General features: G+C 34.1%; 1 protein-coding gene across 4 annotated transcripts in view; it reads left to right on the plus strand.

The window, feature by feature from the left end:
• Nucleotides 1-24,515, plus strand: part of VAV3 (vav guanine nucleotide exchange factor 3) — a 180,967-nt gene that overhangs the window by 151,653 nt on the left and 4,799 nt on the right. For 3 of the 4 annotated variants that reach the window (XM_042874005.1, XM_042874001.1, XM_042874002.1), the window contains 6 exons: nt 1,067-1,203; nt 6,709-6,774; nt 10,784-10,818; nt 12,385-12,501; nt 13,116-13,203; nt 14,995-15,124. In XM_042874005.1, the coding sequence (XP_042729939.1) occupies nt 1,067-1,203; nt 6,709-6,774; nt 10,784-10,818; nt 12,385-12,501; nt 13,116-13,203; nt 14,995-15,124 (573 nt within the window). The remainder of the gene's footprint in view (nt 1-1,066; nt 1,204-6,708; nt 6,775-10,783; nt 10,819-12,384; nt 12,502-13,115; nt 13,204-14,994; nt 15,125-24,515) is intronic. The other variant, XM_042874003.1, reaches the window with a different exon arrangement.

A 24,515-nucleotide genomic window follows, 5' to 3' on the forward strand; every position in this document is an offset into this window, starting at 1 on the left:
TGGATTCAGTACTTCTTGACTCAATTTCAAGTATGCTTATGACCTCACAGGGCGTTGGTTTGGTGCAATGCAATAGCTGTCCAAAGTACTTTGTGTTTTTTAAAAATACAGTTATAGTAACATCGAGTTACAGTACCCATAATTTTCTCTTCTGACTGAAATCTCTCTTCTCCCTTATTTTAAACCAATTGAGAAGGGCTCTTGAACTGTAGTTATAAACAGTGACTTAGTTCTTTTTAGAGGTAGTGAGAATAATCTATGAGCAAAGTATTTTATGTGTCAGACTGTGGATTGTTCCCATTAAAAAAAAAAAAATTAAAAATCATGGTTCATCTGCTTAAGTGCAGCCAGTGTTGATATGGAAGAAACAGTATGCAACTAAAGTTCTTGTCTTGAAAATGAAGCATTAAATTGATATAGGCATTGCTTATGTGTATCTGAAAATATTGTTGAAAATGGAAGGAAGAGGTCTTATGGAAAACCTAGAAGGATTGTCATCCTTATACTCTTAGGCATGAATGTTCTTTTTTTAATTATACAAGAGCTATGAGATTCTCCATATTGGTATCTTTAATTCCAATTTTTTTTCCCCCTGGAATTAAAGATACCGTGAAGTTTTTAACCCTAGACTGATCCAAGGGGATTTGCAAAAAAAAAAAAAAAGTAAGTAACAAAAAAAAGGAGTAAGAAAGGAGTAAGAATAGGAAGGAAGAGAAAGGCTTTTCTGGGAAGAGTCTTCTTGGAAATGAGTTGAACTTTGCTTCAAGAAGGTGGAAAGACAAAATCTTTTTTTGTGTGTGTGTGTTTTTTTTTTTTTTTCACTAAAAGTATTAAAAAAAAAAAAAAGAGAGAAACCTTCAGATTTTATGTGATATGCTTGCATAAGATAGCCAAGTGAAAGAAGTGTCTGCCTTTATGCCTTAATCAGGTGCCTATAAAACTCACAGTGTCTTTTTGATTAATTGGTTTTATGGTCCTAACATTTCATAAGTTGTTGTTAACTGAAATAATTAATGCTGATGTTTTCTTTCTTTTGTTCTTTTTTTTTTTTTCTTCTTAAATTCAGGTTTACCAAGAATGCAAGTAATTCGAAACTACAAAGGAATACCACAACCAGCGCCTCAGGATGGTCCCCCATTGCATATCCAGATTGGGGACACTATTGAACTGATTACAGGCGATGCCCACAGTTTATTTTGGCAGGTACTGTATTGTCTATGAAATGACTGTATTCCATTGTATATCCAGTCTCGGATAACAAATCTGTATTGAGAAATTTATCTTGTAATTTTTTGTACGTTTGGTACAAGCTAGAATTATTGGCACCTTGTGGGACTAATCCTATTGCTGTGCACTTATACATCCATCCGTTGTCTGAATCTACTGGAATTTGTCTTTGATATTATTTGTACCTATCATGTAAAATAATTTAGCTAGAATCTCATTGTGTTTAGCTAGCAAGAGTGGGGGAGGCTTTTTCCCCAGAAGCCTTGGAAGGAGATTTGAGTCTCTGTGAAAACTCATATGCGGTGGAATCTTTCAGGAAGTCTTTTGTAAACAAATTTCATGTCATAGACCACTCAGTAATGGTTTTCATAAGATTTGTATTTTTAGAATGCATATTAAGAAATGTCTTGAAGACATAAATTGTTATGAATATCCAGTTTTTATCCAAGAAGCTTTTTAGAATAATTTGCAGCTGACCTGCAGAACAGTAATGTAGAATGGACTTTTAAGCTTACTGCTGCTCATTTTAGAAATTCAAATGCTTGCAATAGAGAAGTATTTGTGATATAATTATATATTTTTTTCATTCTTCAGAGCATATCAAATAAATGCCACAAATTATTAAGCAGTGGTTAATTTAAGCTTTTGGTTAAATGTGATAAGATCAAATATGTTTTGACAGACATGAAAATTCTGCTCCATTAATGTTAGAGTAAATGATTTTATAGCAGTTACTGTGGTAATTCTCTAGTCAGTCAAAGCCATTTACACACATGAATCTACGTGTTATGCAATCTGAAAAACAGAATATTATTTTTTTTCTGTATGAAACAGCAATTGCTTTTCTGAGAGGCAATCTGACCTATCATAAAGACAAAGAGATGGTTGAGATAAGCATCTATTTATCCCATACATTCTCTTTCTGCCTCCCCCCTAGTAGCAATTGAAACCTAAACTTTTTTCTAAGAGAAGATTCGGTATGGGGAGTTTGATACCATTGCAAGTTAACTACTGTTCTCAGTAAACACCTTGAAAATAAGGATGTTCCTATAGTGACAATCATGCGTTCCTTTTAGCATGACTACTTTTCTTGTTCAGTCACGTGCAGGACTGGAAGAGCCATTCTGCTTCCCTAGGTGTTGCTTGTTTACTTAACGTTCAGAAAGAAAGAAAAAGGCTTATTAGGTAGAAAGAGAGAAGTTAATGTTTTCAATGTACATTCCAGATCCGTAAGAGTAGTAGTAGTTTCAGGTGTAATAGTGTACCTTTTAAAATGGTCTTATTTTTATTGTAGATGTGAATTCACGTTTCTCTTCTGAGCTTGGCCTCAATAAACTGGTGCCTGCTGAACTCAAGGGCAGGCTTTCAGGGATGCCACAATTCCTACCCTGAGATATAATATAATTCTAGTTTTGCAGGTTTCCATTACAGTTACCCACCAGACAATCATATTTGTCGAGGATGCTAAAAGAATACAAATGTATTCTGAGTTATTCTGAGCTGATTCTTTCCATTCTCAAAAACAGGTTTTCTTTCATGCATATTAAACCCATATCAAGAAATTACTTTTACAGATGTCCTTTGTAATGCTTCATTAGTTCATAGACCTGATATAAACATCCAAAAGGCAATAAGTATGTTGTAAGTGTACTTCTGAATTCTCCCTCAAACACAATTTCAGATTTTTTTTTTTAAATTATTTTTCTATGTTGCAGTCTAAGGACAACCTACTGGTGAAATGATGTCATTACAGGTTATGGTATAAAAAAAACCTAGTTCAAGTGAAACTAGTATGTAATCATTCTTTGCCATGTAAATATGGAGCATAATCTCATTTGGGAAGACTTTCCTGGAAATCTGAGAGTTATAATTACAACTAACAGATGAGAAATAGCAATCTAATGTCTTTGTTGCAAGTAGTTACCTCTAGCAAAATTGACAATAATAATTCTAAGACTTCCCAGGTTGTTAGGTGATGTGCCTGAAAAGTATAATGGGTGTTGTCTTCTGTAAAGTATATTAAAGGTGTAGAAGGTAGAAGAAGATGAGCTTTTTCATCTTTGAGAGATGGGGAGTTTAGAGCCAGCTAATAGGAACTACTCTGCATGGAGAGGATGCAAAAAAAAACCCCTTTTTTTGCTGAGGAAAGGCTATAGAATATGATTTCTGCCTACACAATAAAACAGTGCAGGTAGTGTACTTCAGAATAAATAAAGACATTGAAAGAAATGAGTACTGAAAGTTCAGAGAGAACATAGACTTCAGTGTCTGCAGGCTGGGGAGAGAATTAAGTAGGAAGGAAAGAGTTTAAGCTCTTCCTCAATCAGATGAGAGTCTGACACAAGGGTCTTAATTTATATATCAGAAAACTTCTCTGTTGAATGATTCCTAAGTCATATGTGAGAAGAAGTGTATCTGGATTTTCCTTTTTTTGCCATGTTTGCCTGTTCAGGGAATTTCTCAGAGATGAGTGGAAATTGGGCGGATGGTCCCAAGCTCTCTGTAGATTTTTTTTTTTATTTTTTTTTTTTTTCCTGCTTTCCCTGAAATTTAAATAAATTCAGTAGAGGGCCTGTCTGAACTGGGTCTTGAAACTGCTTTTGTCCTAGTTTGGTGCATTTTTCCATTTAATGCTGATGCTGATTTTAAATGTTTTTAAAGGGAGAGATTTTTAATTACTTTACCTGAAAATACCAGTAATTTTTATTAATTTCTTATTTTTGCTTCTGTATATTGCTAGAATAAATTGGGAAGGTAATTCTACTGTGCAGCCTTGTAGAATGTAGCAGTTAATTAGTAGAAGACCAGTTCACTTTTATAAATCCATAAAATGCAATGTCATGGCTGTATATAAGGCTAGGATTTTCTGTGTCCATTAAAACATGCTTGGTTTGTTTGGGAACATAAGAGTCTTATCTTTGAGGATCTCATAGAAAAGTCACGTTATCATTATTAATGGTAGTCTGTATTGCTTACTGAACACATTTTTTTTTCTGTCTGTTTCACATATATCATATAATCTGTCCTCCATGGCATTTCACTCTCTGACTGTGGCTTCACCTCCTGCAGGTTGTGGCAATCATGTCTTGCATAAATATTGTAGCAGCTATGACTTTTCTGGAGAGAGGCTTATTTGCTCTGATTTCTTGCTGAATATGGACAGCATTTAGTCGTGGTTCTTACAACGTGTTTACCTCTAGCAACAATGTTTATGATAGATAAAAATAAACTGGGCTTGAATTTAGAATTACCTAACATCTTATGAAATACTAGAGAGGTAGCACTGTAAAGGTGCCCTTTGAAAGTGAAAACTTCCAGAGTGGCTTTTTTTTTCTCCTCTGTATTTTATTCTGATTCATTTCTCTCCTCAACAGACAATTTGTAGTAAACAAACAAAAAAAATGGATGAAGGATGCAAGAACTAATAAACTTTTAGCTGTCCTGGATTCCTTGTTCAGTGTGAGTCCACTGAAGTTAATGGGCATTGCTCAACTAAATAGAAGGGAGCAATCTGGAAATTGACAGCAAAAGTGTCAAGTGGCTTCTGAAAACCTGTATCATTAAAACAGGTTCAAGAGTAGTGAACCAGCCCTATTCTTGACGGGAATGTAAGTTAAGGAAATAGTTTGAAGAGTTTCAGTGAAGAGCTTCTCATAAATATATGGAAATGCATGTGCACATGTTCATATATAACTTAAACATAATTCAGTAGTATATACATAGTGTAAACCGGTTCTGTCTAGTCAGTGGCCTAAGGTTTTTTTAATAACATTAAGCCTTGACACGGAGTGTGCAAGGGAAATGAAATGCTTACCAATCAAACAGTAAGCAATTAGCAGACAGGAAATGTTAAATAGCAAGAAATGATTTGTGCAGCAAAGCATGATGGCATGATAATTTTGCTGTTAATCATGATAAGTTGATGGATAGATCTTAAATTTTAAAACCATTGAATGACAGGTTAGTTTCTTGTATGAGCAACACCAAGCCTGATGTGTTTAGCTAGGATTTCTAAAGGTGAACAAATTAACCTAGTATCCAAAGCACATTATCAAATTATTTATACCAGCTCATTATCTACAGAATATTTTAATGTGAGCACTTCCCTTGGGTAAACTGAAATAAATCAAAGCCTGTTATGTTTAAAGACTTTGTTTTATTTAACTAGCAAAGCTGCCTGAATTGACCTTATGTTAAAGCTTTTTTTTTTTTTTTTTTTTTTTTTTTTTTTTTTCAGAAGGCAAAGCCTTTCTGGGGGTTGTTTCAATGCTTATTTTATGTTTGTCCTTTTGCAAGCTTGGTACTGATCACAGCACTAGAATAGGTTCCTTAGTGATGGCAGTGATATTTTTCTATGACAAGAGAGTTCATCCAAGTGGCTATTACTACTTTCACTTTTGGTTTTGAGATGTTGTCCATAGAATGTATACTACACCTGCAGACTTTCCTTATCCAACAAAACAACATGTCTGTGTGTCACAGCATCTTCTGATAAGTAATGACATCTAAACAAATTGTAGATAGTTGTATGTGCAGATGCTCCTGTGCAAGCAACAGGGGAGTATTAATGCTGTCTCATGTTAGTATGTCCGTTGATTATGTAGTATTTTGCCATTTTTAATTTCAATAAACGTTTAGTGTCCTTCAGAAATCCTGTAAGTATCTAGGCTGTATTTTTGACCTGAAGGACATAGCACATAGAAATATCATGAACATTATGAAACACTAAAGAACATTTGAAATTACATACTTTTTTGCACTGTCAGACTGTACACGTTCATCTCCATCCCTGAGCTCTTCAGATTTTTATCTTTGGCTGATTTCTAGTTGATATACATTGAATGTGTTTCATCATGTATTTCATCTTCTTTTAATTAATATGTTTCTCACGAATAACGGTGGTATGTGTGGGGGCACGTACAAGAGTTTTTAATTGTGTTTCTTCAAGTGCTCTTTCTCATTAATATATTTTTTTTTATTGCTTGTTCTTCCGTTAACTATGGTAAACAGAGATCATTAAGATGGGAGACTTTTGGAGCTCTGTTAATAAATTCAGGTTGTAATTAAGAAGGATTCACACCTTGAGGTAAATGCAGTATAAGGATATGAATTCAGGCAGACAGTAGGAAAATGCTCCACTTCTAACTTTTTATGTTGTAGATGTAAAATAAATAAATAAATAAAAAATTGAGATTATAATGCTAAGTACTTGTTCTTTCTTTCATTGCCAAATGCTGTTAGTATATTACAACTCAGGCTCTGAGTTCACTTTCTTGTGTTTTATTCCGCAAAACTTCCAGGCATATAATCTATAATTATTAGTTAATTACATAATTAAAAAAATACTATTGAATAACATTTTATTAGATGAACATTTTTATTTTAAGGACTTGCTTTAATAAAGTCTTATCTTCCTAAACCACTGTGAATGTATTGTTTACTGTTAATCCTCAGGTCTCAAGAATGGATTTTTTTTTCTAGGGCAGAAATCTAACGACGGGAGAACTGGGCTTCTTCCCAAGTGATGCAGTAAAGCCTAGCCCATGTGTACGTATCATTTAATTGTACTTGTTGTCTTACAGGAAAATTGCCTAGTTTGTGCCAGCACTTTATTAATCTTAGCTTGTCTAAGTTCCATTATTTCTAGATCCTTTGTGTTTTGTGGTGTTCAATATTGTTTATAGCATAGCATTCTAATATTTTCAGTTACTGGATTTGAGTTGTGCGTGTCAAGAAAACATGTTTGAGAGGCAGGTTTAGCTTTTGGGAACGTTAATAAATTGAATTGTCTTAAAGTGTTTCCAGGACATGGGGTAAACGTATTTTACATGAAAGTGCAGTTTCATCCTTCCCCCACAGCAAGGTGAGAATGCTACGATTCTAATCTATTCCCCAGTCACTTTGGGTTAGAAAGAGAGATTACACCATTAGTAGTGAGTTTAAAAATGGGTGATACTAAAACAAAATATTGAATTTAGGCTACTTGATTAATTTCATCTATGTATGTTCCTAGTTGCTTTTATTTCATTCAAGGATGTTCCACAATGTGTGCTCAAGACTTCCTATATGGGTGCAATGACTGCTTTAAAATGCTTCGTCCTTGGTCCTTCATTCTGTCCTATATAATGCTGCACATCAGATCACTATTTGTTCTTTAACTGAGATAATTCATGCACATCAATAACAGTGATGAATCATATTCCTTTCTTTGAGACAGCTTAAACTTTTTAACTGGATTCACAAGTTTGACTTATTATTGAAATTCCTTTCATTACAGCAGACAAGATGCCACTTAAATGATTTATAAGTAGCTGGCATAATCTGTTACTGGCTGCATTTTCTTATGCCTTTAAGGCTTTTTTTGTCCCTTCGTTTTTAAAGCGAATATATGTCATTCTAAAGAATAAATACATTGAGATATCTTGAGTCATCTTTAGTACCATATGTTTTAAGAATTTTGTTCAAAGGGGGATGCACGTGAGTTTTTGTAGGCACAAGATATGCTAAATTGGGTAATAGAACAGATCTGTAATTACGTTGAAAATTTTATATGAGCTTAAATATGAGCTTAACTTCCTTCTCCCACTCCTTGCTCACTACAAAATATGCGGATTTCTTGCACCATACAAAAATAAGTACCAGTGATACTGGGTGTGCTATAGATTGGCTTTGCATTCCTCAGGGCATCCAGTCATACTGTACTATCACTGACAGCAACCTCCAGCATTTTAGGGACCATCCCCCCTAGCATTTTAGGAATGACCACTATGCTCTAAAATAAAAATATAATAATATAAAAGAGGAAAAGAGGAAAAAATAATAAAAGAGGAAGTGGCTTATTCAGTCTTATGAAAAATGCTGTTGGGAGTGTTGTGAAAATTGCTTTCTAGTGATAGAACTTCCTGCTAAATTCAAAAATATACTACTATGAAGAGTGTTGAAAATAATACAATTTTACGGAGTGAATAAATATTATTCATGAAATGTAACCAACCAATGTCATGATCAGACCAAAAAGATAAATTGATACTTCACCGCTATTAACCTGGAAGGATAAAATATCAGCATCTTATTATGACAAATGATGCAGATAAAGATATTGAAACATCAATCAGATTTTTAACATGCTATAACATTTACTATTATTATTAAGTCTAGCAGTCTTTACAACCAACTGATATAAAAATGCCCGGAAACAGTTTGAAATATATATATCAAAGACTTTGGAAATGAATGTTGAATGAAGAACTGCTGAGCTTCAGAATATATATTTTCCAGACTTTTCACAGATGTACCTATAAACAATTTCTTCCTGTTTGCAATAAGCAGTATATGTCAGCACCACAAGAGCAATGCTTGGTCCTTCCTAGTTCTGCCCCAGTTTCCTCATTTCTGTTGAGGCAGTGGTTGTATAGCACTATGTGAGCAGGGAGCTTTGGGAATAGCATTTGATTTTACTCTGTTCGTGACAGTGAAATTGTGCATTTGAAATTAATGAAAAGGACTACCCATCTATAGTTTGCCTACTCTAAAGTGTGGACTTCAAACTGGCTTTGAATTTTAAATATCCTTTCCAACTTAGTAGGGCTAGTTGAGAAATCAAAATATATGTGTTTTTCACTGTTCTTTTTTCTTCTGTTGCTGAAATTACTTAATTAACCTTATGGCAGGTAATGCAAATCTTTCAAAGTGCAATTTTTCTGTAGATGAAAAATATATTATTATCAAAATATCTTGCAGCACATCAAGACTCTGTAAATACCCAGTTGGCCTTTGGATGTTTCATTTGGTTGCTTCACAAATATATGTCTCACAGGAGTTCTTTGTCAGCGTGTTCATATTCTGTTACTTTTTTCCCCCAAGTCTCATATTTAAAGACAGAAATGCGTGATTAACACTATTGGTAGGCTTAGTGATAGTGCCGCTGCTACTGACACTGGCAGTACCTAGCTGTGTTATGCCCTTACACTTCAAAGGGGTTTGCGTGCCACCAGCAGTATGCTACTACTATTTGTGAACCCTTTCTCTGCGTTGTTAGGGATTAATGCATGTGTTTGTTCTTTCTTCTTCTTTTTTCCAAAAATTAGACTATCTTAATTACTGTTTTAATACCTGGACAGATTTACTGCTGTGCAAGCTGAGCATGTGACCACATTTTTTTTTTATCACAAAACTTTGAGTTCTACAATAGTGCCTGCATTGTTTTTTAAAGAAAATGTAGATTTAGGGCCAATTGTCTAATTCACAATTTTAACATAAATATCTTAGATTGAGAGGCATTCAAATGGATGGTGATGTGTTTAGTTTGAATGAATGTTATGTTAAAAGCAGTATGCAGAGCTTTGTGAACTAAGAAAATTTTTGTTCATCTGAAGGAATTATGTGCTTTGGTTCAAGGTCAGGTCGAGAGACCTGATTGAAGACCTGGCAGATATCATCTGCTTATATCTACTTGTTACTTAACATACAAGCTTGTATGTATAATGTATAATTTCAATTATCTTAGATTGGTAGACCTGTATAGTATCTTTCTGAGATGATCTGTGTTTGGAAGTCTCTGATGAATACAGACCGTGTATATTAAAAATTGTAAGAATGACACTAATTTTGTAGTATTATATTCTAGAAAACAAAATAATCCATGATTCTCTAGAAGAAAAAAAAATCATTCGCTGATCTAAGATTGTGTGGCATCAGGTTATAAATCTGCAAAGTGTATGCTAAGCTTCTACTAAAATGAGTTTTTCAGCACCTTGCAAGTTATTTTAAAGGAGTAGTAATACTGATGTATCAGACAACAGTGAGAGGTGGTCAAGAAGGAATGCTGATTATCACGGATGTTTCTATACTGTGCTTATTTTTTGCATATATTAACATTATCTATGCATATGCTTATATAAACATATAACAGTCATTTTGCAAACTGGTGGTAGTTTGCTTGATTTTTAACATTTAATTCCATACTTAATAAAATCCACTGCAGGAGTAAAACAAAGTACAAAGATATGAATGAAACTATGCGATATATAATCCATGGATTAATTTTATCTCTCCCTGGAGATTATATACTACATTCCGTGTAGACAGTTTTTTGAAGGCCACGTAATCCTGGAAACACAGAGTGAATTTTGTGTGTGTTAATATACATTTGTGCATTTTAAAGATACTTCTCAACAATATGTTCCATGAGATTATTTTTTGTATGAAACTTAATGTAGGCACTAACAGAATAAAAGTGACAATTCTGATTTTTTTAAAAAAGTGTGCATATACATGTGTACATATTTATATAGATGAATGTATGCATGTAATATATGAGCAATGAAATTATCTGTCACAGCAGCATTTAAGTTAAAATATTATGTTACTTTCAGAACAGCATGTAATATTTGCTTCTTATTTTAAGTTTCTTCAAATGAAAACAGTCTTTCAGACTAGACTATTTCTTTTTCCTTGTTTCTTGTGGATGTTGAATACTAGTTCAATACTGTCTCATTTGTGTGTTGACTACAAAAGAAATCCTGATGTGCATTCTCTTATATTTCCTTTGTCCTAGGTTCCTAAACCAGTTGACTACTCATCGCAACTGTGGTGAGTCCCTCTTTAGTCTCACAAGAGTCTCTTTCTAAAAAGTAGTCATAAAAAGATTTCTGCTTAATGCTTATTACAGTTTAATTTGTGTTGGTTTAACTTTTCTAGGCTTCTTAAAATGCATTGTGTAATGGTTTGGGGAAACAACACCATAGATTGTCTGAATGAAAGCATTTATGATGTAACAATGTGCTTTATGGTTTAGACGTTCTGTTTACAAGTCTGTAGCTGCATAGCCTTAGTCCCAGGGGTCTGAAATGGAACAATATGAGACATGTGTAATATGAAGCATGCAAGTAGATTTTATGTGTTAAGTGACTAAAGAGAAGGATTAATTTTAAACACGTTTTGTCTCCTGAATAAATTTGCTTTTCCTTTAAAAAAAAACAAAGAAAACTCTAAATAAACAAAACTATCAGCCCTGTGAAAGGACAGTGTATCAAAACTACACCCAGTGCTGGTCTGGAGCGTGTGGAGTGTAGTGAGTGACCTCTTTTCACTAGAATTCACCAGACCCTGGAAAACATGTGCTAATTCTAAAAGAGCAGATTGATCATCACGTGTGCTTTCAGTAGTTTAATACTTTGTCATTTGCAGATGAGTTCTGATTTTCTCTAGCTTGTCTGAAATGGAATCAGAATTGGAACAAAACAAACGTGTATTTTTCAAAACAATCAGAATAGAATGTTTAGTATTATAAACTGGTATTTTTACTGCAATTCCAACATTTGCTGTATTTATAATTGTATTTAGAGAAAGCGCATCACTGGGATAAGTCTTTAGTCTCTAAGGTTTTGTGATGCTTAACAGAAAAATGACTTCAGGCTGAAACTCGCTGTAAAGTCTTGTACTCTGTGATACATTTCAAACACCTTATGGTAATGCATTTTGCAGAGCAATGGTCTTTCATGTTGACTAAATTTTGACTGATATCTAAAATGGTAAAATAAGCGCTATCTAACTGTAAGCTAGGTTACTTTCCACCTCCTCAGTTAACAGTTCTGTCTCTGGTTTTGTACATAAATATTTGCAGACAGCCTCTCATGAAGTGCCATTTGGAGTAGGAGCACAAACCTGCTCATGCGAACAGACAGCAGTATCATTGACTTATCTATTTTAGCTTTCAAGTGCCAGCAATAGATCTTTCAAATTTGACCATATAAGGCTGAGTATTTTTTTGTGTGTGTGTGCGTGTGTATGTGTAAGTTTGGTCTATCCATCACTTTTTTAGCTATAAGAGCTTATTAGTAATTATGTAACCAAATAAGTGTTCTGAAATTTTGTATAGGTCGTCTTTGACCTGGTGTTACTAGCATTTGTCTCTGAGGTGCTGAAGGCAGTAGTCATTCAGCTAATGCTAAGGCTCAGTTTCTCCAACAGATATTGTATTTGACAATTTCTAATTAAGAACTTCCCTAACCTGATTGCAGATTTTCTTCACGCTTTATTGAAAGATTTAGAAGTAGTATTCAATTCTAATTGATGTATTTTTAGATTATCGTCTCAGGAAGAGTGTTGAGATACCTTTGGAGAGCTCATAGGCAATTTTTGTCCTCTGTGTTACAGGTTTGCAGGAGCAATGGAAAGATTGCAAGCAGAGAGTGAACTTATTAACAGAATAAATAGCACTTACCTGGTGCGACACAGGACTAAAGAGTCAGGAGAATATGCAATTAGCATTAAGTAAGTGGGATATGTCGTTTTAACTTATGACTAGATAGCTCACTACATGAGACCAGTAAGGGAAAAAAAAAATATTTATGCAATCACACAGGGCATGTGGGATTTATAGTAGGAAGTAGCAGTAGTTTTTTGATGCTGATGTAAACAAGTCCAAAAAAAAAAAAAAAAGGCATTCTTATGTATTGGGTAAGACTAAGCAAATATTTACAATTTAATATAATCTTTTAAAGTGAGTAAGATACACTTCCATTGACTTCAGTGGAAATTTGTTGAAAGTCTTAGCATCTCAGATGTTTCAGTTTGTAAATTTCATCATTTTGAGGGTCTTCTTTGCTATCACATTGATTATCAAAATGAATAGAGAAGAAAACAATGTGTGGGAATTCCTGGTTAGAGTGGCTAGTTACAACTTCTTTTCAGAACACAGATTACCTCTTCAGCTGTAGTTGAATAAATATATTTTTTTAATTAGATGTCAACTTTGTGTTGACATAGATGTGTGTTTTGTCTTAAGAATTTATTTGGATAATGTTATTGGGGCATGCCTTCAGGTAACTATTGATTGCCCCTGATTAAAAACACATTTATATTCATAAGTTATTCATTGCCCACAGGTACAATAACGAAGTGAAACACATCAAGATTTTAACAAGAGATGGCTACTTCCACATTGCAGAAAATAGAAAATTTAAAAATTTAATGGTAAATATTGATTAGGCTTTTAACAATGTGTGATTTCTGTGTAACTGTTGCTGTTCAAGCGTGTGCTACTTTGGTATGTGGAAATGCAGAAGGATGAGAGATTTGAATTATGTCCATATCTACAAATAAAGTATTTCTTGATTCTTAAGGGTTATGCTTAAATCATGGTGACATGCTTAAAATTACATATTTATATTTAGGTACGGAATGTATCCCTTACAGTGGTGTAGACAGAGGAGGAATTTGAGTCCCACTTTGAATGCTGCTTGCTTACAAATGACTGTTTCTGTTGCCTTGGTAATTTGAATGATACGTGAAAGAAAATTTGTTTGCAGACAGTGTAGCTTGCCTGCTGTGCTAATGTCAGATAACAAAGCCCAAATAGTTCTTATTCTCCTGGCCTTCCTGCTTGCTTTTAGTGTCTGGCAGTCTCTGACAATGGACTGTGAAAAGCAGGTGTAGATTTTTCGTAGCTTTAGAATCTACCTTAGAAACAGTCTACAAAAGCTTACAGCATTCTAGAGTTTGCCTCAGAAGATAAGCCTTGGACAGTTATCAGAAATGTGTTGCATGCTTTAGATCTTGGGAGTCATTTTGTTGGTTGAAGTTAATAATGATCACGGAAGGTTTTATTTTTCTTATTTTTATTTATTTATTTATTTTTAACTAGAAGGAAATAAGTGAACATGGTTCTATTTCCTTATTTTAACCTATGCTTGCTTGGTCAACTCTTCATTTTGGGAATCAGGATGTAACTATGTAGAATGGAATGACTGAGTAGGTACTGGAAAGAGGGAAGGATTTACAATAACTGCATTACTTTTTGATTGCATTTCTGAAAAGTGAAATCCCACAGTTGAAGCATCATGAATCAAATGAAATATGTTTGTTTATAATTGTCTAGTCACTTTTAATCTTATTCCAGGCTCTGTGTATGAACTGTATGATATCGTCACTATTAGAACAGATTCAAAGCTAAGAGACAGTGACAGGTTGAAGATATGAAAGGAAGAATATGAGCTGTCAGTATTTGGATACATACTGTCGTCTTTCGAATAGTAATTTAAGTAATTTATCTCCTTGGTTACATAAACTGTTTGAGCCAGTTTAATGAATAAGGTTAGAATTGTAGATTTTTTGGGGGGTTGGGCTCAAGGAGTATATGAACTGCTGGTTTTTTTTTTTTTTAATAGTGTTCACTCTGAGGAGGAAAAACCAACAGATTTTAATAGAAAAGCCTTGAAATTTTTACATGGTCCGTTTATCTACTCAGTCACATTTCTGTTATTTTATATACAATACTTATATGCTTTGTTGAGATCTGTATGCATATCAGTTCATTACTCGATGAACGTCACTTGTCATTGTAGAAGAAATTTGAGAAAACAAAGGCAGTTACCATTACATGCTTAATGAACAACTAACCTTGCCTTCTGCTTGACCGGAAAAGCAAATACATGCTCAGCCTTGCTCAACAAAGTGATGTGTTGATTCTGACTATAAAGCTGTTTAAAACAAAACAAACAAAAAAAAGGCATGTGCATCATTGTCATGAAAAAGTAGGTTTCACTTTATAAATGTGTTCTGTACTTCAGGGTAAGGGTTAAATTACACAGTTAAGTTGCAATATAAAAGCAATCAATATTTATTAGGCTATTTGATTTCTTAATGTATGTGCTCTGTGGGATCATAGCAGTGACTTTATTTTATTAAACTATCTTGGACTGTAAACCAGAATCATGAAAAGGATATGATTTCAATTTCCAATGACAGTGTTTTCCCTTCTGCAAGGAACTTGTAGATTACTATAAGCACCACTCTCTCAAAGAAGGCTTTCGAAGTCTGGATACTACACTTCAATTTCCATACAAAGAATCTGAAAACACAGTGGGACAGAGGGGTAACAGAGCAGGTGGCAACTGTGAGTATTACAAATTTATGTACTCTTTTCTGTCAAGTATATAGAAAGGGCTTTAGCTAGGAGGTTTTTTGTTTTTTTTTTTTACGCTAAGCAGATTTGGGTCTGTCAGGAGTTTTATCAGTATGTCTAGCAAGTTTGTCTTTCTGCTAAACTTTAAAATCTCCTTGTTATTCAGTATTCTATTAGGAATGCTGATGAAAAGTTGAATTGCATCCTGCTTAATTTTTTTGATATTTGCATGCATGTAGCGAAAGTGCTAATAAGCATCTGTGACAATTTCTAATCCTTGCAAAGGGATTTAAGTAAATCAGCCTTATAGTGTAGCTGTGTGAACTAGGATCTCACTCATACCACATGAATTTCTCAGATAAACCTAATGCTACTGCATTTTCTGTATCATAATTTTTTTATGTTTTGCTTTTAACCTTAGGTGTTTATTCAATGCCTGTCTGCGTCTAAAATGATTTACTGTTTACAATGTAAATAGCAGATTAAAAGTTTTGAAGTTTAGAATTAGTCTGCGGATGTTTAAAATTAAAATGGTATCCTTTTTTTCTTTCTTTTTTTTTTTCCTATTGCAACATAAGTGGAAACCAGCATGATTTCTAAAATTCTAATGATAAAAATAACCACATGGCCCATCTCTGGAAAATATATAACATTCCTGTCAAAGAGCAAATCTTAGATTTGCAGTTCTGCAAACAATGGTTGATAATAACAGCAAAATAAAAATTAATGGATTTTAACAGTATGAAGACTCCCATGAAGGACCATAGGGTCTAGTCTTGGTGATGATGAAGCTGGCGGACCTATTTTCATCTGCTGTGTCTGTGAGCTTCTGTTTCTTTGCTTCTCTCTCTGTTCCATAATATTTCAATAACTTCAGAGACTTGCTTCCTCTCCTAATTAGAATGAGGATAATAGAGAATAAATTATTTTAAGAAAGTAGTGTATCTCTGTGCATTTCATTTACTCTTTGTCTGAATTCCTCTTTATTCTTTTGTTTCTGTTTTCTTTCACTGCGTCTCAGGAGTTTGGTCTGGTATGCTGTCTCAATGCATATCTGTTCTGGGTGAATTTGTTCAATTTTTCCTTCTTCTTTAAGCTTATGATCTCCCTTTACTTTTCTATTGTCATATCTTGTGCTTTTCTTCATCCTTTGCCTCTTGATAGCACTGAGGCTTTAATTGTTCAGACAGCATGCCTTGCTTAGTTTTCTTTGCTTTTGTTTTGGTTATTATTGGTTGTAAGCAGAAACACGTTATTCTCTTCTCTTAGACCAGTTGAGATACAGCTGTACTGTCCACCAGCTTATTACTCTGCAACAGCATTAGTTCAATCACTTCACACTTTGCAGGATGCAGGAAGCATAAATGGGGGATATTCTCGTTTTAGTCGAAGGGGTGAAAAAGTGCATCTGATGTTACGTAGGATACTGGTGGGAACTGACAGGTTTTATTTTAAGCCAAACTGATCAAAAAAGTCTCAATTCTCAGACTTGTGTGAAACTTAATAGATATCCATAGTTCTGTTCCTACCTAGGTTGACTCTGGGCGACACTTCAATTAATAGATGTGCCAATTTTCTTTTAAAGTGTCAGTATGCTCCTCTGAGGGTTTTCTTTTTTCTTTTTTTTAAAGAAAAATTTCCTTAATTAGCAGCCTGTCTGTGAGTCACGCTGCCCAGTTTTACATCAGTCCTGTTAATTTTTACCAAGTTGATGTTAGAGTAACCATATCGCTAGGAACAGAGAACCTCGTGGGTTTTCTATTGAAGTTTGTACATTTTTGGCTGAACTTCTGTTTAAGGAAGGAAACAAGTAAGTGAAGGGACAGCAGTTGCACTTTTGGTTTTAGTTCATTTCAGCCCTCAGTGTGAGCCTCCATGTAGATGGTTTCTTTGACCTTTGACCTCTGTAATCAGAATGCAAAAAACCTCACTGTAATTTGTTGAAAGGGAACCAACCAAGTCTGCCGCATTGAAGAAGGGCACTTGACCATTTTTTCGTCTCTGTGATTATTTGATGTCATATTCACTACATTTTATCAAGCATGAGGTTGAAGCTCGTGACTGCAATAGACTTTGGTGATTTGTAGCTGAATTCGAGTGGATTTTGGGTTTCACCTTGGTATTTTTTACTATGCTATTCACATGACTGGATCTGGATTTTTTTAATGAGGATATCTTTTGAAAAGGCATCAACTTACTATTTGATCAAAGCAGTTGGTTTTTAGCATATAGAATCAACAGAATAAGTGGGAAAGTGTTTCTGAAACACATCTAATAAAATACTGAAGACTTGGGGAAGGTTGTCATTTCTTGCTAACAGTCTTTGAGCTGTTTTGAAGTTAATTTGCAATACCAAATTAACGTTGTTTCACAGAACAATGCAAGAAGGATTGTGTTATTTTTTTGTAATAGTCATGTTTTCATTTACCTATTGAAGGAAAGAAAATCATGTGGCATTTCAGTTGATTTTTAATTTTTGATATAAATCCTAACAAATCACTTTGTAATATCTTATATTGTCAAGGAATGTACTTCTTTCAGTAACTACGATTTTGTTTAGAACAAGATCTTCATGAATTCATGTCTATGAAGACAGTTAATTTTTCTTCCCACTTTAATTAGGAATTCTTATGGTCTTAAATAAGTCACCCACTCTTTTTTGATAGTTAACGCACACTTTTAATATGATTGGATTAACTGTTAGATGTTTACTTCTTCCAGTGTAGAAGTTAATTGAGATGACTTTGATGACTTTTGGAGAAATGGTACATTTGTTCTTAATTTTTCAGCTCCAGGGTTTTCTGAATGTACAATGATCAAATTGTGTTTTGTTCACAGAAAAATATTAACTAATACTAGATTTGAGGACTGGTTTTTACCATTTATTGAAAGTAAAAATTGAAGATTAGTTCACATTCTTCTGCAAAATAGTTCTTGGCATTTTATTCCAATTTACTGATGCTTTGCACAGTCATATTGAGAAATCTGGGTTTTTTTGGTTTTTTTTGGTGTTTTGTTTTTTTGTTTTTTGTTTTTTTAAACATAGATTTTAATGTACCTAAAACATGAGGCCAAACATTATTTGACTTTTTTCAATTTTAGATTAGGAGTAGATACATTATAAGGTCATGCTACTGTTGATAAAGTAAAATAAAGCGAGTGTCATCTCAGCTGTTCGTGAACAAAAGAATCTAGCCTTTCTTTTAATGGACAACACCAAAGGCTATCTGTAGAAATCTGGTAGGATTCCCTTGCCCATGCTAGTTTAACACAAAATCAAGCTTCCTGTTAAATCAGACGAAGAATTCTCATGGTATTAAGATATATGAACAGGACAGGAAAGGACCAACTACCCCTTTCGTAGCGCCTGAAGTATATTTATTCCCTCATGCTACTTTTGCTCATTTGTTTGGTGTAAAGGCGGTTAATTATCCCTGAGAATGGTGACACTAATTCATTAAATTTGCCTTTTTTGTTTGGGTGACATTTGCACACAGAACTATCACCTGGGGTTGCTGGCTCCTGTACTCAGGTAAATTCATGCATTCTCAGATAATTCATTCAGTTTTAGAAGCCAGAAAAGATCATCAACATGAAGGAACAGAGGGCAGTTTTTAGTGTGCAAGAGTCTATTGCTTTTGTATTACTGTTGTACTGACTCCTAGACTATAGATGTGAGAATACTGTATCACCTGTGTTAATTTTATTTATGCTGGCTGTTTCACTGTCATAAATGCATTTATTCTCATCCAGGTAAGATGCACAAAACCATATCATTACCTTTACTGTGGATTCTGTTTATTCCTTGCATAAAATAATTCTTGTTTTCATGGCTGCAAATAACCATTTTGAAGCCAGACAATTGTATTTCTTCTGTAGTCACCAGAATAAATTCAGAGAAACAGCTTATGTGATGAGTATAAGCCTGCTACATTTTTAAGGAACTGTATTCTTTAATAACGATAGGTATTTTGGGTATTATTTAAAGGTTAGAATATTATTTATCTAAATGAGAATGGACTTCAGCTTTCTAAGTGCACAGTAGGGAGCAATTGTCTCAACTTAATTAGTTTTTGTATGTTATGTAAAGATGAAAATCTGTTCATTGCTTCTTCCAAAGAGTGACAAAATGTGAGAATGTGACAACAAAATGTAGTTCCGCTTAAAGCCATTTCAGTACATTTTATCTAATTCTGCATTTAAAAATGTGGCGACAGATTACCCTAAGTTAGTTGGCAGTAGAGCAAATGCATTGGAAGTCTTTCACCTGAGTTAAAGGAATCCCCTGTTACAGGGATTAGGATGATGTACAGGTTCTGCCTAGTTGAAATTTACACTTTTTTTTGCTTGAGGATTTTCTCTTGAGTCAAGAGTGTAAAGATGAGAAGCACTGTTTGATCTTTAGACAGTGTAGTGTATCTGGGGAGTTCCTACTGATGTTAATGATTATCAGGGCAAAATGCATACTTTTCCCCATGCATGTTATGACATCCCATTTAAACTGGTGTTTAGACTGTATTCCTAATTGAGGGTGTGTGACTGTTGTCTTCCTAAGCTGAAGAGGAATTCTTATGTATGCATGAGTTCCTGCCTTTGTACTGTTATTAAGTAAGGCAAGCAAAATTAAGACTAAGAAAAGAACTTTGCTATATCTGAAAATATTTGCAAGAGTCTGCAGTTTTAATTTGCTTCTCTTATTCTTTGAAAAATGCGATTGTTAAAAATTAAATCATAGGTTAAGATTTTCTAGTTATTACAGTCAATTTCCTTCCAGACATCCTTAGTAGGGAACCTTAGTTTCCTTATTATCAATGACTTATATAGTTAAAAAACTATTATTTAAATCTTGTGCCAATGTTTCAATGTACTTTTGCTTTTCTCTTTTTCTCTTTCTTTCTCTAAGCCCCCTCTTTGTTCTGTGGGTTTTCTTTTGTAACTCCTCCAGACTTCAGCTTTGTTCCCCCTTCCTCCAGTCCTTTCTGGTCAGGTACTGCTTTACTGCTTTTATATTCTAAATTTGTTTCTGTTTGTTTCTGTGTGTCAATTGAGGGAAGGGACGAATCTCGTATTTCAGTTCTTCACTGAGTCCAAAAAGGAGTTTCTACATGTTATTCCTGAAGTGTAACAAGAATCGAACTCATAAACTTCTGAAAAAGCGAATATTTACAATAAGGGAGTTTGAATGCTGTTACAAAGCTCATTAGTTGCACCAGATTCAGTTGGTGATCAGTTGACTATTAATTTGACACGTAGCTGTGATATCTATTTTAGCGTTCTTGTTCAAATACACAAATTAAAATTTTCAGTGTTTCTTTGCAGATAAACATTATATTCGTCCCATCCCTGCAGCAAACTGTACTGCAGAAACATCTTAGGATACAGTAGTAGTTTTGTAGAAAATTTTTTTTTTTTTTTTTTAAGTTCTGCATTAATGTGGTCTATTAATTTTCCCCATTTTTTTCTGAATGTTTTCTTTATTCTCATTTAAGCTTCTTTATCTTTAATAAATGCAAACATTTAAAAATGAGATTGCATAAAGTGCTTGTAATAGTAGTAGTGTTAGTTTCACTTAGTGCACCAGTATAATTGTGACTTGTTTTGATCTCTGAGATGTAGTGTTCAGAAATGAACTGTATGGCTGGATAATTTGTAAGGGATTTTACTAGTGGCCCTTTGAGGAACATAAAGAAGGAGTCCTGCTAATAACATGTTGGTTCATCTCTGTGCGTAGGAGGACTTGTACGTTGTGGAAATCAGGACTGAGGCTGGTTCTTTCCTGGGGAAAGGGATGTACCTAACATGAATGAACCGAAATGTAGTCACTTTCAGAATCTGTCTAGAAGACCTGAATAGGCGATATGTTTTAGTTTTGTCCAACAGTGGTAGTATAATTTCTTAGTGCTCTGGGATAGATTCTGAAGGTTTTCCATAGCTCCTAGAAGAGAACCCTGTAGGGGGGAGCTCAACAGTGGGATGGTTTGTTAGCACATTGTGCTGAGAGTGCCTCCAGTGTGCAGAATGATTCATACTGTGATCTTCAATCGCAGGGTTCTTTGGTGCGCTTAAAATGTTTTGGCCCTCATTAGTGTGAGTTGATTTCTTCCATTCTCATCTCCTTATATATGAGTTGTTTGGACGACATATACTATTTTTCAGTAGTCACAGTACTGACAGAGAATTTAAACTTTAAGGCGCTATTTCAGTTAATGTTTGTTTATGTGGAAGCACACATCTGTTCTGATCTAGCTGTGCTCATGGCATTCAGCTGGAATGTCTGAAGTTCCTGATTCTTATTTTAATCAGTAAAGCCAAAGACAATAAGTTTTGGTACTCTGTAGTAGGAGAATATTGTCATATTCACCTTTAGAGTGAGGATAAGAGATGAAGCCTACATATGCTTTCAACAAATGATAATTATACTATTTTTTTTCCTATGAAAATCTGCTTTATTGGAAAATATAAGCTTAAAAAAAAGGTAATAGTTCAGTCTTGCATATCACAATATGTTTTATCAAGTAATTTTTTATAAAAGTATAAAACGATAAAGGAAGATGCTATGTAATTCTTTAATTAAGCTTATCTACCTGTTAGAATTTTATTTCATATTCTGATAGGCTACAATAAATTGCATGTTCTTAGTGACAATATCTTTTCAAAATACTCAGATTGCTTACATTAAATGAACAAATACTTATTTAATATTTTTTTTAAAGACAGATCTTCAGAAGTAGTTTACTTCTGCTGATATATGGAAGTTGGAAAGACAAAAAAATAATTAAGCCAGCTATTGAGCACTACCAGAGGTGCTGCATATGCTTGTGTAATAGAAATGAAGTGTGGTTAAACATTACAAGGAAATGTACATTGCTTCGAGGAGTATGGCAACTAACGTGCAAGAGCAACCTCTAGGGGGTGTGGTTGCTGGATTGCTAAGTGGCCATATCACAAGAAGGAAGGAATATCTGCTCACAGCTTTTGTGACAGTACTTCGATCCTTGTGGAATTTAAGCATAGGCAGAAATGTGGGTTAGGCTAGTCTACTGTAATCACATGGAGCTTCTTCAGTTTCCATCTCAGTTACTTCAACGCTGGACCGTGTTTCAACTGTTTTGAAATTCCTTTGCAGTTTGTCAATCTCATTATCAGGGAGAAATTTTTCCGATGTACTCTACTGTGAACTGGAGCTGACTACAGTTCCCTGTCTTCTCTTCCAGTTTGCAGAAAGGAAGGCTAAATTAAGCAAAACTGTATTTTTCTCATTCACAAATATGCCTCATTCACAAATCCGCTTAGCTCGGATTTCGGACTGTATTTCCTATTCATCCTCACAGTACTTCCCTCTTAATATACGAGGTATTTTTTTTAATCCTGCTTCCTTGATAGCTTTTTTTTCCCCTTTCTTTAATTTCTCATTTATGTTCTCCTGTAGGACACTTTCTTTCCATTAGTCTCTGCTGCTAATTCCATTCTTTCTCCTTCGTTATTCTCCCTGTAGCCATCATTTTTTCTCTGCTTCACACAGTTTTCTCCCTTTGCTCTGTACAGATGTCCTTTCCACATGCTGTCTTCCCTCAAGATTCATTTAGTTAAGAACAGCTTGGTTTTGAGACTTCAGGGCTGACAGTCTCTATACAAATTGTTTTGTGACTGTCACCAGAAAATAGGGTTAATATTCTTTCCAAAGCTAGCACCAGATAGTTTTCCTGTATTCCTTGATTCATCTGGCTTTTTTATATTTCTCACCATAAGCATATTTTATTTGAAAATAAAGGTGTTGAATTTGAAATTAGTCTGGAATCTACTACTTTACGCCATGAGTTTTTGGTGATCTATGCTTTATGATTTTTTTTTTTGGTTCCATATACATTTTCTCACTGACTTCACAACTCGGAAAACAATTAAAAGCCCTGCTCCTTTTTCCTCAGATCTGTACTTTCTTTTTCTGCCAGAATTTTCCCTCAGTATTTTTTCCCTTATTCTTCCGTATGTTTCTTTCCTTTCTAATTCTCTCCTTCCTTGTTTTCCCAAATTCACTCATCTTTGCCTTGTATTGTCGTCTTTCTTCCCTGATTACCTCCTTTTAGAATCTATAGTGATATCATGCTCCCCAGAATCACTCCCAGCAATGCTTCTCCACATCTGCCCATGGTATTGCTGCACATTTATAAATGGCTACTGACTCTACAATCAATAACTGCTTTCTTTTTTCTCCCTACAAAATGATTTCTGCCCATGCTGTGTTTTTTTCCCTGAAAAATTGATTACTGAAATCCTGATAAGGTATAGGATGTAGTATTGATGTCAGAGTCTAGACAAGTAGTGACTACAGATGACTTGCTTATGGGGGGAAAAAGTAATACATGGCCTAGATTTTTACAACATATTCATATTGTAAACACAAGCAATCACTTGAGATGCTAATTCTTTTTTTATTGCATCCTGTATATTCTGTATCAAGTATTTGATAAGCATTTTCCCAATATGCAGTCTGAAATGTTGGACTAAATTTTAATGATGTGGTATAAAAGAAAATATAATCTATACCTATATTGGTCTTCAAACAATTTGTTTTTTGTGATTTATTTAACTATAATTTAAATACAACATTTATTATTGTTGAGGGGTCAGGAAAAATCCTAAATAGAAGCATGTATGAAAGTGTCAAGATTTTCTAGCTCATATGCAATGTTTTGTGTTTCTGATTTAAAATAAAGGCAGTTTGCTGTGAACATTTAGTATTACTTTGTCAAAAGCATTGCAAAAACTAGAATCAAAGTGGTCTTTTTGAGGTGAAAAAAGTGATTTTATTTACAGTGTATGAAGTTATCCCTCACGACCATTTGATGAATTATTTTCAGAAGGAAGCTGGCTTGTGCTCATAAATAAATTCTACCTAAAAAGATTTACATTAAAAAACAATTGAAAAAGAAAATAGCCTGTATTTAGAACAAACAAATAAATAAAACTTTGGCCAAATATTCAAACTTGAAAATGCAGGAGGAGTACATTTTTCTTCTGAACTGAAGGTCTTAATCAAGAAATGAAGCCATGCCCTATTTGTCTCACTGGAACAGGTTTATTTCTCAAGTAAGGACATTTAACTTTGTAGTGAAGTAAAGATTTGAGAGAGAGGAAGTTGTTTCTCAGATGAGACTTTTTCTACATTGGTTATTTTTAAAAAATTCTATTACTTTTTCTGTGGCTGAAAATATCATTTCTTGACATTGACAAAAATCTTACAGACTGATGCAGGTTACATCTTTTGAATATTAATTTCACTGAAATCCAGGAAAAAATTAGCAGGTATTTTTTCCTTTGTTGAAAGATTTGTAGAACAATTTTGTAGTGATTTTACAGACTAAACTCCTGAAAACTGTTATTA

This window comes from Lagopus leucura, unplaced genomic scaffold (genome assembly GCF_019238085.1).
Source record: "Lagopus leucura isolate 7727_CA_CO unplaced genomic scaffold, USGS_WTPT01 Super-Scaffold_100009, whole genome shotgun sequence".
In the NCBI taxonomy this organism is placed as follows: domain Eukaryota; kingdom Metazoa; phylum Chordata; class Aves; order Galliformes; family Phasianidae; genus Lagopus; species Lagopus leucura.